General features: G+C 50.2%; 1 protein-coding gene across 1 annotated transcript; it reads right to left on the bottom strand.

The window, feature by feature from the left end:
• Positions 1-9,675: 9,675 nt before the first annotated feature.
• On the bottom strand, positions 9,676-15,489 carry LAG3 (lymphocyte activating 3). The gene is made up of 8 exons (XM_074855011.1): positions 15,402-15,489; positions 15,061-15,220; positions 14,669-14,895; positions 14,137-14,394; positions 13,663-13,956; positions 13,056-13,346; positions 12,667-12,782; positions 9,676-10,271 (listed from the first exon to the last, which is right to left on the bottom strand). The coding sequence occupies exons 1-8, from the start codon at positions 15,454-15,456 to the stop codon at positions 10,161-10,163; spliced, it is 1,512 nt and encodes a 503-aa protein (XP_074711112.1). The 5' UTR covers positions 15,457-15,489; the 3' UTR covers positions 9,676-10,160.
• Positions 15,490-15,703: the final 214 nt, after the last annotated feature.

Here is a 15,703-nt window from a genome sequence, read left to right as displayed (position 1 = left end):
AACAGAGTGAGAATTGAAAACAAATTTAAAACCACCTTTTCTCCCCACCCCCCCCCCCTTTCTTTCCAGCCTCAACTTCACACCTGACTCTTCTGGCCCTCCTTCCTCCCCCTGAGTGTCGCAGGGGGGGCAGGTAGTGGGCACTGTGGTCAGGTCATAGCACTTCGTCTCTGCCGCTCTTTCCTGCTCATGCTGTTCCCCTGCTCCACTGTGGGGTCCTTCATGAAGTGCTCCAATGTGAGTTCTTCCCACTGCCTGCAGTTCTTCATGTTCATCTCAACATAAGAAAGACATTTTTTACAGTGAGAGCAATCGTTCACTGGAACAACCTCCCCAGGGACGTGGTAAAGTCCTCATTGCTGGAAGCTTTCAAGATGTGATTGGGCAGGGTGCTAGATAGTCTCATCTAGGGCCCCTTTCCCATGAAAGGCTGGACCAGATGATCTTTTGAGGTCCTGTCCAAGCCGGGCTGTTCTATGATTTGATGATTCTAACAGCTCCAGCATGGGTCCTCTGTACAGGAACAGAGTGCTCCAGTGTGGGTCCTCCATGGGCCACAGCTCCTGACAGAGAATCTGCTCCACTGTGAACTCCTCTCCACAAGCCACAGCTCCTGCCGGGGGCCTGCTCCAGTGTGGACTCTCCACAGGCTGCAGTGTGGATATCTGCTCCAGCGTGGACCTCCATGGGCTGCAGGGGAACAACCTGCATGACCATGGTCTTCTCCGGGGGCTGCAGGGGAATCTCTGCTCCGGTGCCTGGATGGAGTGCCTCCTTCTGCTCCTTCTTCACTGACCCTGGTGCCAGCAGGGCTGTTTCTCTTACATTTTCTCACTCCTCTCTCTCTCACAGCTGCTGTGCAGTGTTTTTTACCCTTTCTTACATATGTTATCGCAGAGGCACCACCAGCATCACTGATTGGCTCAGCTTTGGCCTGCAGTGGGTCTGTTTTGGGGCTGGCTGGACACAGCTCTGACTGACATGGGGCCAGCTCCTGTTCACATCTCACAGAAGCCACCTGTACAGCCCCTTTGCTACAAAAACCTTGCCATGCAAACCCAGTACAAGGTTACGCTTAGATAACCTGTACGCTGCTGAATCTCAGCTGTTTCCCTTCTCTGTAGGGCGGAGGAGGGGGCTTTTGTGGTTTTCCACCCACATTTGGTGTCTTTCTCTCTGAATCCCAGCCTCAGCCAAGACGGCGGAAACCCACTGAGCCCCAGACATGGCTGAGATTTCATCTCTGTGCCACCCACTCTTCTCCTCCTGGCAGTGACTTGCCCCTTTGTCTGGAGGATGGAGGTGCGAGATGCAACGAGGCTTTGGAGGAGCAGGAACAGACAAACATATGGAGGATCAGGGACAGGCAGACACAGCACCGGGGTTCATAATGTGCCACCAGATGTGAAAGGAACAGCACTGAGCAGGCCTCGAGCACAACAGCATGGCCATTGGTTGTGTCTTTGGAGAAAAATGAAGCCATCCTGCCACAGGGAAAGAGCCACCTGTGTGAGACAGGAACTTCCCAGTGTGGGATACAGGTTATGGGATGGGATGGGATGGGATGGGATGGGATGGGATGGGATGGGATGGGTGCTCAATTTGCACTGGTCCAGAGATTTTGAAAGCCCTGTTCTGAGACACAGCTCTCCTGTGAGAGCCTGCCACATCACAGCAGTATTTTTGAAATGCTCTCACATGCCTGCAAATAGAAATATTCCTTCTGGTCCCTAACTGCCAGAGAGGGGCTGTCCTGGGAAAAACAAAGCTGAGAAAAGTCATGTTGGGAAAAGTCAGATTGGTTGATGCTCCTGGCTTCTCAGTGCTTGGGGCTCTGGGACATTATGCTGATGCCTCGGTGTGCACAGACTCTGGCTTGCCTTTTGTCTGCCCAGCATGCTGTAATGCAGAAACACTGGCTTGTTTTTAAACGGTTGGTTTATGTCACTGCAAATGACTATGAGAAATAACATTCCCTGAAGGGGTAAAGCTTCCAAAATGCACTTGAACTTGCTGCAGAGTTGCAAGGAGAAACAGGGCTGTGGGTCTGAGGTGACAGAGCTACAGGCTTGGCCCCCACATGGATCCATTCTCAGGCCAGAGAAGGGATTCAGGAGGGAGCCTCGTCTCTCAGAGCTGCTACAGCTGTGTGGTGGACAGGTACCTCTGGGACCGACGGTCACAGAGTGCAGTGACGTGTTTGTATCACTTTCATCCAAGCATCTCAAAACACTTTGCAAGCATTAATTAAACATCAGAATCCAGGAGGGAGGAATAATATTAGCCAGCCAGTCTGTTCTGAATGTAATATTTCTCATAAATATTTAACTGGTTTTTAAATTCCATATGAGTCTGGTTCTCACCTCACTAGGACAGTTGCTGCACTGCACCCCTGGGGAAAGTGGGACTTATCCAGCATCACACACTGACCCTGCGGCAGAGTGAGAAGAAGAGCCTGAGCACTACACACCGCTCCCCTCAGCCAAGTCTGTGTCATGTTTCCCTGTTTTCTCCCCTACAGACACTCCCCACCCACCCCACGCTGTCTCTCTTCGCTCTAATCCCACCAGCAGCAATATTTTTGCAAGCTGGGGTTGGCGAGTAACAGATCTCATAGACCTCAGTGGAGAGAGGAGTCTCCCAGGCTGTGCTGGGTGGAAGTCACGGTCTGCAGGGACACAAAGTCTCTCTGAGGAAGTGCGAAAAAAGAAGAAAAGGGTCTCAGAAATCAGATGTTGAGAAGGACCTTTCACTGACTCCAGTGGAAAGCCAAGAAACCTCCAGAGATGGTGATCTCAAAACCAAGTGCCTTGCATGTCAGTGAGGGCTAGAAGTGTGCCTGTGAACTCTGATGGGTAAAGGATGCCCAGATGTACTAGAAAACTAGTGATTGTGTGTGGTATTGGAGAGAAGGAAGGACAAGTGTTGAACACAGCATGAAAACGATATCTTCAGGCACCTGAATGTCGGTGGCTTCAAAGCCCAGGAACTTTCTCTTTGCAACAGAATAGCTGACACCTTTTGAGCTGGTTGAGAGGCATTTCTGATGCTAGACGTGGAGAGCTAGAAACAACCAGGCATCTGGTGAGGAGGCCTGGTGATTTGCCCCAACACAGCTATGTACCTTGGAAAGGAGGAAGGCTCCTAGGTTGTGCTAGGGGGGAGATACCTCTCTGCAGGCACTTGGAGTCTCTGCAGAAGCTTAAATTCAGAAGAGAAGACTCTCTAAGCAGTTACCATGAAGGTTCATTTGCTGATCTCAGTGGAAAATCAGGAAATCTCCAGAGATGTTCTTCATGAGCACACCCCTATATTTTGGTGTGAAGTCTGATGGAGAAAGACTAACCACATGTGCTGGGAAGTCAGGGGCACTCGGGAGCACTGGAGAGAAGGATGGTCCAAGAATTGCCAACTGCAAAACTGTGTCACCAAAAGTGACAGGGGCTAAAGTGAGCCTCAACAAAACAAAGCCAATGTTAAAGATGTGTCAGAAATGCAACAGGCAGGAGAGAGGTGGCTGGGGGAGTTTTTAAGGACCCTGTATGGGACAGATATTACTTATTATCTTATTATTAATGACCTTGGCAAAAGGAAGCGGGGGAAGTTGGTGACAATATTTGTTATGATGCACAACTGGAGGGGTTTCATCAGTACAGAGGGTCTGGAATATCACACTGGAAGCATCTTGAGGCCCAGAGCATTAAAATCAGGTGCAATTCAATAGCACACGCTGTAAGATTTTGCTTCTGAGTAGTAATTGTAAGAATTTTTGCTTTAACTTCCTTAGCTGAAAGCAAAGGGAAAGAAGGACCTGGTTGTATTAACAGATGTGCTGGCTTTGGCTGGGATAGAGTTAATTTTCTTTGTAGTAGCTAGTATGGGGCTATGTTTTGGATCTGTGCTGGAAACAGTGTTGATAATACAGGGATGTTTTTGTTGTTGCTGAGCAGTGCTCACAGAGTCAAGACCTTTACTGCTCCTCACACCACCCCACCAACGAGTGGGCTGGGGGTGCACAAGAAGTTGGGAGGGGACACAGCCGGGACAGCTGACGCCAACCGACCGAAAGGATATTGCATACCGTATGATGTCATGTTCAGCACGTAAAGCTGGGTGAAGAAGAAGGAAGGGGGGGACATTCGGAGTAATGGTGTTTGTCTTCCCAAGTAACCATTATGCGTGATGAGTCCTGCTGTCCTGGGGATGGCTGATGGGAAGTGGGGTATGAATTCATTGTTTTGCTTTGCTTCTGTGTGCGGCTTTTGCTTTACCTGTCAAACTGTCTTTATCTGAAGCCACAAGTTTTCTCACTTTTACTCTTCCGATTCTCTCCCCCAGCCCACCGTGGGGGAGCGAGTGAGCGGCTGCGTGAGGCCGAGTTGCCGGCTGGGGTTCAGCCACGACAACGGGTCACTGGAGAGCAGAGTCACGGGTGTTCACAGCACAGAAGGAACAAGGGATGGATGTACCTGATCATGCAAACGCGGGTGGACGGGAAATATCCGTCACGCGTGGACACTAGATGGCGGCATCCACCCGGGACAAGGAGATGCCAGGGCGGGAGAGGAGGATGCGCAGCAGCCCCCAGCCAGGGGGACCCTTCGGGGGGGCCCTGGGTGCCTGCGCTCATCCGGGCGTGAGATTTCAAAGGGCTGGGGAATGCCTGACCGGAGGGTCCTGGCTGAGCTCCTGCCAGCCCCCAAACGTTTTCACAGAATCACAGAATCATCTCGGTTGGAAAAGACCTTGAAGCTCCTCCAGTCCAACCATGAACCTCACACTGACTGTTCTCAACTCCACCAGATCCCTCAGCGCTGGGTCAACCCGACTCTTCAACCCCTCCAGGGATGGGGACTCCACCCCTGTTGCCTTTGTTGGCGTGGCGACCTGGTTCAGGAACAGCATGGCGACCACTCCCAGGCCGCTCGGGCCATCAGCACACTGACACCAATGTGGTGGATGGCAAATGGCGTTTATTAGTAGATAACACAGGTTTATATAGCCTGGGTTTTACAACATCACTTCCGTCTGCTCACGTCATGAGCTAGGTACTGTTGGCTATCAGGAGGGGGGGTCCTGTGTTTCCGTACAGCGCGACATCTTCCGACCGCCAGGCCCTAACTACCTACACACCCCTGCCCTGGGCAGCCCATTCCAACGCCCAACAACCCCTTCTGCAAAGAAATACTTCCTAAGAGCCAGTCTGACCCTGCCCTGGCACAGCTTGAGGACATTCCCTCTTGTCCTGTCGCTTGTTCCTTGGCTCAAGAGACTCATCCCCCCTCTCTGCACCCTCCTTTCAGGGAGTTGTAGAGGGCGATGAGGTCTCCCCTCAGCCTCCTCTTCTCCAGACTAAACCCCCCCAGTTCCCTCAGCCGCTCCCCATCAGACCTGTGCTCCAGACCCTGCACCAGCTTCGTTGCCCTTCTCTGGACATGCTCGAGTCATTCAATGGCCTTTTTGTGGTGAGGCGCCCAAAACTGAAACTTTGTTAGGGAGTCTGCTGGTTCCCCCTCCTCTGTCCAACAACCTGTGTCTGCTTCCATGAAAAAAAGAGGACGGTGATCTGGTGGTGTGAGAGGAAGACACCCAGTGTTTGTAAAAGAAGAGGAACACAAGAAACCTCAATAGGAATGAGAATTAACGAGTCCTTCCAAAAGCTGCCCTTGTGTGTCACCTCCTGGCATTTTTCCTGGGCACAGAGAATGTGCGATGTCCTCTTACTGTAATCTCCTCTGAAATCCATCCCTTCAGGTGGGAGTGACACCCATTTCAGAGTACACCATATGACAGCTTTTGGAGTGAGTTGCATTGAACTGGCAGGCCAGCAAGATGGAAACCTAGGAGTAGAGGCTCTTGAGCATGGTGGAGTCAAAAGCTATGGAACGACTGTCCCAGATGCCTTGGGTCTCAATGGGTGGCACAAGGTGTGGTACCTACAACAGCATTCCCATAAAGAGATTGGTTTGAGGGAACCTTTGGAAGGCAAAATGAAGGACTGCAGATATTTTGGGTTTATTCGTTGCTGCATCAAAGTATTGAAGAAATCCAAGCAGAGTAGTAAGGCAGGGTTTGGTTTTTTTTTTTTTCAGAACTGGTGTTGATATTGTTCCCACCAATCTGTCAATCAGGTATAAAACTCAGTGTGCCTTAGTGTCCTAGATAATTCAAGATCTGGTTCTAATGTTTTAATTATTTTTAAAAGGCTGTGCAGAATGTACCAAGACCACAATAGATGTGTTGTTTCTAGTTGCTTCTTTGTCAGATTACACTATTCTCTAGCACTTATTTAGCCTCTCACTTGAAATCCCTCAGAAGTCTTGGGTGCAGAACATCTGGACCTAGTTATGAATTTTTTTCTGATAGTGTTGGTCTTTCTTGTCAAAAAAGATTAATTTGGGTTAAAGATCCTCTTCCCATTCCTTTTGGAGGAGTCAGATGCAAAGGAATTTGCACGCATAACACTTTCTTTGCCTTCCTTAACCACTCCCTTCTACCAGAAGGGAATCCACTGGATTTCCTGTGTTTTTCTCAAGCTTTCTGCTTCTGGTACATTGAAAATATTTACCTGATTTTTGCACCGGTAGGTGTACCCTCATGGAACAGCATCAGGTCTCTTCCCTTTGTATGACATTTGCTTTTTTTGCTGTTCCTACTTATTGACCCCACTTGGGGCAGATTTCCAGATTTGTTTGCTTTGTTGTACAGACTCTTGGTCCTTCCACTTCATCTCTGCTGATTTGCCTTGTGCCTTCTTGATCCAGAAGTATTTTTATAATTCCTAGCGTTGCACTGATCTGTTCTTTATCCTGCAGCATTTGGGAGGTAAAGCTTCCTGTGGCCATAGGCAGTTATTTCTGCGTTGGTGGTGTCTGGCGTTCGAGCATTTTTCCTTGAGGTCTGTCAAAGCAGCTCAGTAGCCACGCTTGTTATTTTTGTTGGTGCCTGTATTTTGCCAGTAATACTCATCTGCGTGTAGTGCTCTGCTGGTTAGAAAAGCAAGACTGCAACATCCGTGAGGCTTCAGATATCATTCTCAGTACTTTAGAGCTGGTGGAAATTGTATTTGTATTTACACACAACTATGTCTGAGGCCTCTCAGCCTTTGCACATGGTTTTGCCCTAACCTCAGTCACCATTGTCATCTCTATTACAAAGACAGTATTTTCAGGACTTGCTACAGGTATTATAATGATTGTGGAGGCCTCTACTGCATACCCGGGTCTTGCAGTGCAACCATACATAATTACATGAATGCCTGTGATCAAACTGTCTCCAAGCATTGTCAGTTCTTGGTGAAGATTCATGAAACAAGAGCAACTGTGTTACAGTAAATAATCTAGTGCTCAGCTTGTGATTTACATCTTGAACAGCTCACACCTTCTCCTTGTCCCCTTGGAGCTGCAGGGCTAACCAGGGCAATGGATTGACCCTGCACGGGGGAAGCGGAGGAGGAGGATTGAGCTGCCAGTTGCCATCAGAGGCAGCAGTGGGGCCCAAAAGTATCTGAATTAAGACATGAGTTACTAGTGTTCAAGGACGTAAGCAGCAAGAAGGCCAAGTATGTAGATGACATGAAGCTATTTAAATTTATCAGGAGACGAGAGAATGACACGAGCTTTGGAGACGAGTAAGAAAGCTGTGCTCATCAGCAACAGGAAGGCAAATGAAATTCAGCATCACTGTTCTCAAAGTCATGTAGCTGGAGGGAAAATGTAAACTGCATAAATACTTCTAGGCTTTGGTTTACTGTAACTGTACCAGGTCAGGCAAGAGCCCCAGGTGTTTCACTGAGGACGTGATGAAGAGCTCGGTACAAGCTCAGTGTTGTTCAGTGGTGAACTACAGTCAGAAGAGCAGACAAGACCTCAGGAGCCATGACGGAACGCAGAGGAAGGCTCTGTGCCTCCGTGTAAGCCAGCAGTGCTCCCCCACCAGGCTGTTGCCTCCTCTTCCAGAACAAAGGATCTGAGGAGAGTTGACCATGCATAGAGACCGGCCTGAGCAAACTGTCAGGGTGAAAGTCCCCAAAATCTGGGATTTGTACCTGGAAGGGGATGAGGAAATAAGAAAAAAGAGATGTGATAAAAGGTGGTACAATAATGACCAGCAAAGAGACTGGGAGTCCCTGTTCTTTCAGCCATTGTGACAGATGATGAAAGCGGAAAGCTTTGGATTCAAAACTGATAAAGAGGAACCATTTTCACACAGTGAATAAGCAGGCCAGAGGACTGGTTGCCAGAGGAAGTCGGAGACCACAAGATAACAGCAAGATTTAAAGACAGACCAGGCACACATCTGAGCAATGAGAACATCCAGGCTGGTAACAGGCAATGCTAAGAGTATTACCTACAAGAGGAGAGAGTATCCCATTGTGTATGAGAAGAGAGAGCAAACCACTGTCAGGCACTGAGAGAATATGATAGGGTCCTGCTGAATGCTTGATTGCCCCTTAGCCCCACTGGGCTAACCCACCTTTTCTCTATCTCCAAAACATCTGGCAGAGAGGGGAGACTGAGCTAGACAGATCACTCCAACCTTAAGAAATTGCAGCATTATCATTTGCCCAGGAAGATGCCTGGTATCAGCTTTATGTTGGTTCTGTTTCAGTATCTGTCTGAAATTGCATGGGACAGCTGAAGCAGACAAGTCTACCTCACACCTCTGCTGCATTTCTCTCGGGCTCAGTGGAGAAATGGGTATCATTTTCGTTAAAATACATGGCTAGCTGAGTAGCTAAAGAGCTGTGGAGTCCAGACATGCTCCCCAGTGTGGGCTAGTTGGGACTTTTGGGTGCTGCTCCACTACCTGCAGTCTGAGGATCTCAGAGTGCATTCAGTACCTGTGTGCCTGAATCTCTTGTGGCGGAACGGTGAGATCCACACAGCAAGAAGGCCTCTTCATCTGCCTGCTGAAATAACAAAAATCCGGCCTGGTAGGGAAGCTCTCTACTCAAGTCAAGAGAATCTTCCATCCGAAACTTTGAGAGCTTAATTTTTGTACAACCACCTCCTTGAGCAGCCACAGCCTGAGGACCCATATGGGAGAAACTACATGTGACTCTCTTTACTAGCAAGGCTTTCTTCTGGCATGGCATGCAATGTCTGTTGAAGAGCAGTAAAGCAGACCTCCATGACTGTTCGGAGAGGAGGTGAAGAGCATTCTCTGACTACATGAAACCTAATCACATTGAGGGTCTTGACAGATGGGACCTGGTGGACTCATGATTACATTACTAAGTACATCCTTAGCAGGAAGAGAGTGGCGGAGACCCCTAACATCAGCCGAAGATCTATCAGGGAAATGTGAGTACTAAAGGAATAAATGAATGAATGAACAGGGACAGTCAGACAGGAGAAAAAAAAAAGGCTCTGAAGCACAGCTAAAAGGAGAGACTGAACCTATGATTCTTTCATCTCTAGTGGCATTTAATTTCCCTTTCCCCACTGTGAAAATGTCAGAAATGAACAGGCAACTTCAGTAAAACAGAACTGAAAGAAAAAGAGGGCAGCAGCAAAATCCTTAGAAGCTACTTCACACAGGCAGAGGTACACCCGGCACCGTCAATAAGAGTGATCCTCCACAAGCACACACAGGCCCCAGCAGGTTTTTTTGTCAGACAGATTTATTTTAGGTTCTAAAATGACTTTCTAATAAAATAAAATGCTCAAAATGTGCAACATGTGCAGTCCTCTGTGGGGCCCCCTCTGCCACTGAATGAGCGCAAGGGCAGGGCAGTGCAGGGAGAGAGAAGAAAGTGGGCAGCGGGGACAGAACACCATCGGGCTGCAGGGGAGCTGGGTTCCAGCCATCTCCACATCTAAGTGTCCCACCAGTGAAAGGCTGTGAGAGAGGCCATAAAGGAGGGGCAAAGGGTGGGAGAGAGAAGTGGCGCTGAAGCAGGCAGTTGCTACTGGCTCAAATACTCCCAATAGCTCCGAAGCATCTGTGCTGCCTGGCATCTTACTGCAGCGGTGAGTCTTGTCTTGCCCTGGTATGCAGCTTCCAGCCCCTCTGCAGGTGCAGAGCTCCCGCAGCCTCCTGCTATGTTCATGTCGTTCCTAGAAAGTCCTGAGAGCTCTGCATGGTGCCCATCTCTCTGCAGCGTGGCACAGAGTTTCATCCTCCCATGCAGACTGGGCCCAGTGTCCCTGCTCCCATCAGCACTCAGTTTGCTGGATCTTCTCTTTTGAGTTTTCCTCCATCTCCTTCTTCTTCGCCACAGTGACTGCAACCATCCCTGCCAGCGCTGGGAAGGCAGGAGACCGTGCCTGAAAGGGAAGAAAGGGGCAATATCAGGCATGGGAGGGAAACTGAATGGCACAAGTCTGGACTTCCCCCCACCATGGAAGATATGGTCTTACTGCTTGCAACCATGAGGTTCCCAATCCATCCAGGGAAGAGCCTCAGTCCCATGCTCTGAGACCTGCGGTTTCTTCTGGGGAAGGCTGGCTCAACACTATCCTCTGTGATGTCATGGGCATGAGGAATAACAAAGACAGGACATGCTTAAGAGAGAGCAAAAAATGAACTGGGCAATGGTCAGGCCATTGTCAGGTTCAGTGGTACGCCAGATTTTACAACAACTTTTCAGAGAGAATAATTAAAGGGATGAAGGTTTGTGCAAAACAAGATGAGAACAAATTAAAGACGGAACCGCTTTCACATCTTTCTTTAACAGGTGATTCTCTAGACAATGGAGAAGAGGTAGATCTCAGGGCTCCTGATAACAGTAAACAATATGGTGATACGGAGACAATCAATACAGCAAGAAAGATGAGATTAGTAAAAGAATGGCACAGTAGGCGTGATCTCAATTAAGAGGAAGTGACTGGAATTTTGCTGGCAAGTTTCTGTCAGGCCGTAGACAAATGATAAGCACAAGTCTTCAAAGATCAGTTGTGGGAGCAATCGTTAATGGCACAGAGTGTGAAGGTGCTAGTGACTTATGTAGCTGATGAAGTTGAGGAGCCTCTTTTGGAAGAAAGAGAATGAAAATGTCACCCAAGACTCAGCTATTTTAGGAGAATGGAGCAGTAAACTGACAGGGTGAATGAAATGCAACAGTACCAACCGCACATTGGTAGGCTCAGGGGAGCGCAAACAGGAATTCCTAATGTGTGGGCCCATCAAGGGATACTGGTGAGCAGCCAGCATTCAACCAGTGCAAGAAGAGTGAATGCAATCTCAGAGAATGCCAACAGAAAAACGGAGAGAACAAGAGAAGAGCTAATATCTTTCTCAAGACACCTCATCCGCACTCTCACAAAGGATGAACCCACCGGGGAGACTGTGCAGAGAAGGGCATGAGGACCTGTGCTGCAACAGAGGAGCTTTGCTGGCTTGGCAAAGCAAGGCCATGAGGGCATGTACAAATGCTTTGAGATAGTAGATGTCCTGGCTGAATTAGAGCTGTTTAAGCTAACAGCTGGACACCCAGCTACCCTGTTTCCTGCTAGCTGAGGCTTTACAGTTACACTGTCAAAGGTGTTCCTGTCCAAGGTTTTGGGCCAGAAAGGGTGGTTCTGACTGGACTTGCACAGTCTAGAGAGTCACTCAGAAACTGTAGGTTTCTGTCTCAGCTTATCCTTCACCATCAGTGCTAATTAAGGACCGAAGATGAAGAACCAGTCACAAGTCACTCTAGTCCTACCCACGGTGTTTTTTTTAAAACACCCATCTTGCTTTTGTTCTGATACTGCCTGTCTTCAGCCTCCAGCCACTGGGTTTTGCTAAGAATTTACATCAGTGCTGTCACATCCTTCATCTTCACTCAAGCCAGGTTCAAGGCACACAGCTCTTTCACCAGGGCAAACTCTCCCAACCTGAGATTGCTTTGAGCCCTGACCCCCTCTGCACTGGAAGGGGATTTTCACTGGGGCCTTTCCAAGAAGCTAAGTAGAAGGCAACTACATCACAGCTGCTCACGAAAGGTGTGTCTTCTCAGCAAACGGAAACCCTGAAGGAAGAATTTGCCATGTAATTCATTTGCAGAGAAACAGTATGAACACTGCAGAGAAATGGTCTGACTTGTTTGCACAGTTTGTTCCAGTGGCACGCTGGGGAGGGATCAGTCCTGGCCTGGTCTTTGGGATCATAAAGGCAAGGCAGAGTTTTCAGAAGATGAGAGATACTGGAACAAGCTGAGCAAATGAAGGGCGGTAAGTTGCCAGAAACAGACAGCCAAGGTGTGAGGGCTGAGCCAGCACAACAGAACTGCATCGAGATCAGCGTCTGGGGACCAAGAGACATTTGTATGGAACAGGAGACTGCTACATCAAAGCATCCAGGTAAGGAATAAGAGCGAGGACACCTACAAAAGCTTGGAAATTAACCCTCCTCTTACAGCATGGCTTGATCTCTGGGAGAATAAACAAGAAGCTGTTCGAGGCTGGGCTGCGATTGTCTCCTAGGGGGTTGTACCCCTCCTTGGAAGTGTCTGACCTGTCCCCTGATGAATACCACAGTTAGCCAGACCTGCTGATGCCCAGGATACAGCTTTCACTACATGTCCATGACACCCTCAGCAGGCTGCTGGAGCCCCATTCTTCCTCTGGCTGCTGTGCCCCTGAGACATTTCACTGCTGTCTCTAAGGTACCCAGGGGAAGGTCAAATAAGGGTGGATGTACAGGAAAAATAAGAGAAATGGTGTGATGGACACTTACCCTTTTTTTTAGGGCCAGAGCCAGAACACAGACTGTAAGCAGGAGGAAGAGGGTGAGTGTGAGCCCAAAAGTAGCCTGTCCACTGAAGATGGTGGGTGGGCTGGAAACCTGGGCACCTGTGAGGAGGAACCATGGTTAAGAACAAGGGGAAGGTTGAGTTTGCACTGGGGCAAGGCTGGGATTGCACACAGAGAGGCAAACTGGGAAAGGGTGCAGGGAACTGGAAAGAGCAACAGGAGGAACTGGTGAGAGCTAAGACAGGATGACAACAAGATGGGATCTGAGCAGTCAGAGGGGAGAAGGACGGTGAGGCTGGGAGAGGAAAGGGCACCAGGGAATTGAATGGGGTGAGAAGAAGGGATCAGTTACGGATCCATGGGACACGGTACCTGTGATCTGCAGCCCATACTCCACTGCTCCCAGTCTGCCTTCTGGGCCATGTACACTGCACTCCCATGTGCCCATATCCTTTTGCGACACATGGGGAATTTCCAAGGTAGGGCCCATCTGGGGTCTCTGGCCCTCCAGGTTATGGGAGGTGGCCACAGCCAGCTTGCTGTTAGTGGGGGCTGAGTCGAGGTGCTTCCACTGGAAACGTTCATGTCCCCGGCGATGTGTGAGGCTGCAGATGAGCAGCAAGCGAGATCCCTCAGAAACCGGTCCTTGGATGCTTGGAGTGACTGCAGCACAGGAAAAAAAATACTCTCAGAAAAGGCTACAGGCAGGTCCACATCTCCTTCTCATCCCTCCTTCTTCTATTACACCCCTCCTTTATTACTTCCTCTAATTTATTTTCTTTATCTTCCTCAGTCTTAAGAAGAGTAGTTACCCAGGAGAACCCCTGCTTTCAGCAGAGTCCAGGGCAGTGCAACGCCCTGGGGTGGGAACCAATGAGCAGGAGCAACTCATGCTCACTGCACTGATGTGTGGGGAGGTTTATCTGCAAGCGGTGGGGGACCCCAAAGGAGTGATGCACCTCCTTGTGTCTCCTCTCACCTGTAACCACTGCCAAGGTCACGTCCCTGCTGATTGTCTTGCTGCCAACAGAAACTGCACAGCGGTACTGCCCTGCATCATCTGGCCCCACCACAGGGAGACGAAGGTGGAAGCTTCTGCTGCTCGAATTCTGGGAGATGCCCCCGTCTTGCAAGTGTCCTCCTGAGGGGCGGCTCCAGTGGACTGTCACCACGTTGATCCCAAGGGCACTGGGAAGGTAGCTCAGGGTGCACGGTAGATCAGCTGCAGAGCCAGCTGCAGCATAGACCACGGGGTTGGTTGGGCCATCAAACCCTGAGCCAGACAGAGAAGACAACTTGGGGTGGTAGCTGGAAAGAGTTCTGCAGGGAGGTGACTGGCCTGGGAAGCGAGCACAGGGTGGGAGCTGGGGAGCTGGAGCCACTGGGGTTGGTCAGTCACACCAAAGGGAGCAGCTTGGGGATGCTTGAGTAGCAACACAGAGGCTGAGCTCACCTAGAATTTGCAGGTTGTACGTGGCAGAAATGATCTTGTTATCGGAGTATCTGAGCTGGCAGCGCCAGGAGCCAGCATCACTCATGGCAGTATGGAGGATGGAGAGAGCCCCATGCGAGGAACAGAAGGTCCTGGAGGTGGGGACTGGGCGCCCGTTGTGGAACCAGCGAGTCTCCACGAGGCTGGCCCGGTGGCTAGAGTTGCAGCTCAACAAGAGCGGCTCATTTTCTACCGCAGGGCTGGGTGGACTGAGGGTTACTGTAAGAAAAAGAAAGTGGTGGTGGGGGGGTGAAACCTAAGATCACAGGGGGACTACCAAACCATCCCTTTGTGCCCTTCCTGTCCCAGCTCTGTCCCTCGGGCAGTCCTCTCTCCAGACCTGAGAGTGGGCTGCAGGAAGCTGTGCTCTTTCAGGGGGCTGCTGCCTGTACAATAACCTGCCCTGGCAAACACATCATCCCCACCCCGTCCCACCCTTACAACCTCCCCAGACCTAAAATCAACATTCTCCAGGGTTTCCATCTTCTCCTACCTGTAATTACCCCCAGCTCCACCTGGCAGCTCTGGACTTCCATGTTGTATGTCACCTGTGCCTCATACAGCCCGGCGTCCTCGCTCCGGACCGGGTCGATTCTCAGGGAGAAATTGCCGTGGCGTAAGGCAGAGTCCTGGACTGACACCCTGGCCCTCATGGGCAGCGCTGTCTTCCGGAGGCCCGAGTACCCCACCTCCAGCACCATGTGTGGCTCCTGGTGGGTGCTGGGAGTGGGACAAGTGAGCAGTTTGGGCTTGAGGTAAAGGCGAGATCAAGGGATGGGAGGGAAGGAAGGAGGGAGTGTGGGGAAGGAGAAAGGGGGCTTTAAGTGTCTCCCACCCTCCCCAGTTCCCCAACAAGGACACAGATCTGTCCTGGCCTTGGCGTACCTTCCCCCATGCCGCTTCCACAGCACGGATGTCTTGTCAGGCTGCTGCTTCCAGCTCTTCCCCATCTTTCTGGGGCTCAGGTGGCAAGGCAGCATGGCTGAACTCCCTGCTCTGGCCCACACTTTCTGCTCCTCTGCTACTCCTGGTAGGATGCGGTCAGCTGTAACAAGATGGAGGGTTGAGCAGGGTGGGGTTTATGGAGCAGAGGGCAATATCTGTCCATCTTCAGTGGGGTTAGAAGGGCACAAATTCTCCCTTCCAGACCTGACAGGGACCAAGTAACACCCAGACTCAGTTTACTGAGCTACTCTGCCCTCCCTGATATGTTCAGCCCCTCTTACCATTGAAAGCCAACAGAGCGAAGGTGAGGAACAGCACCAGGGATACTGGCCTCATGGTGGCATCCAGGAGAGGTGAGGGGCTGCGACTTCCCACTCAGGTCTGTGCTTGATCAGGTCCAAAGCTTGAAGAGATCAGCAAAAATGAGGTATGGGCAAAGAAGTTAGAGTGGGGGATGAGCCAAGGTGGGTCGGCTGGACATGCTTGCTCTCGTGCAGTCTCTCTCTCTGATCAGAGTATTTTCCTAGATGCCCTTATATTGCAGGTGGGCAGCTAATTTCCTCGTATCACTAAGAAGATGCGT

This window comes from Strix uralensis, chromosome 2 (genome assembly GCF_047716275.1).
Source record: "Strix uralensis isolate ZFMK-TIS-50842 chromosome 2, bStrUra1, whole genome shotgun sequence".
Lineage (NCBI taxonomy): Eukaryota > Metazoa > Chordata > Aves > Strigiformes > Strigidae > Strix > Strix uralensis.
This window is presented reverse-complemented; position numbering and strand designations above follow the sequence as displayed.

Excerpts from the sequence above, each read along its gene's own strand:
- LAG3 (XM_074855011.1), bottom strand. The coding sequence starts at position 15,456 with ATGAGGCCAGTATCCCTGGTGCTGTTCCTCACCTTCGCTCTGTTGGCT. Across the intron at positions 15,221-15,401 it reads CGCTCTGTTGGCTTTCAATG|CTGACCGCATCCTACCAGGA; the intron begins GTAAGAGGGGCT and ends ATCTTGTTACAG. Across the intron at positions 14,896-15,060 it reads TGGAAGCGGCATGGGGGAAG|CACCCACCAGGAGCCACACA; the intron begins GTACGCCAAGGC and ends TCCCACTCCCAG.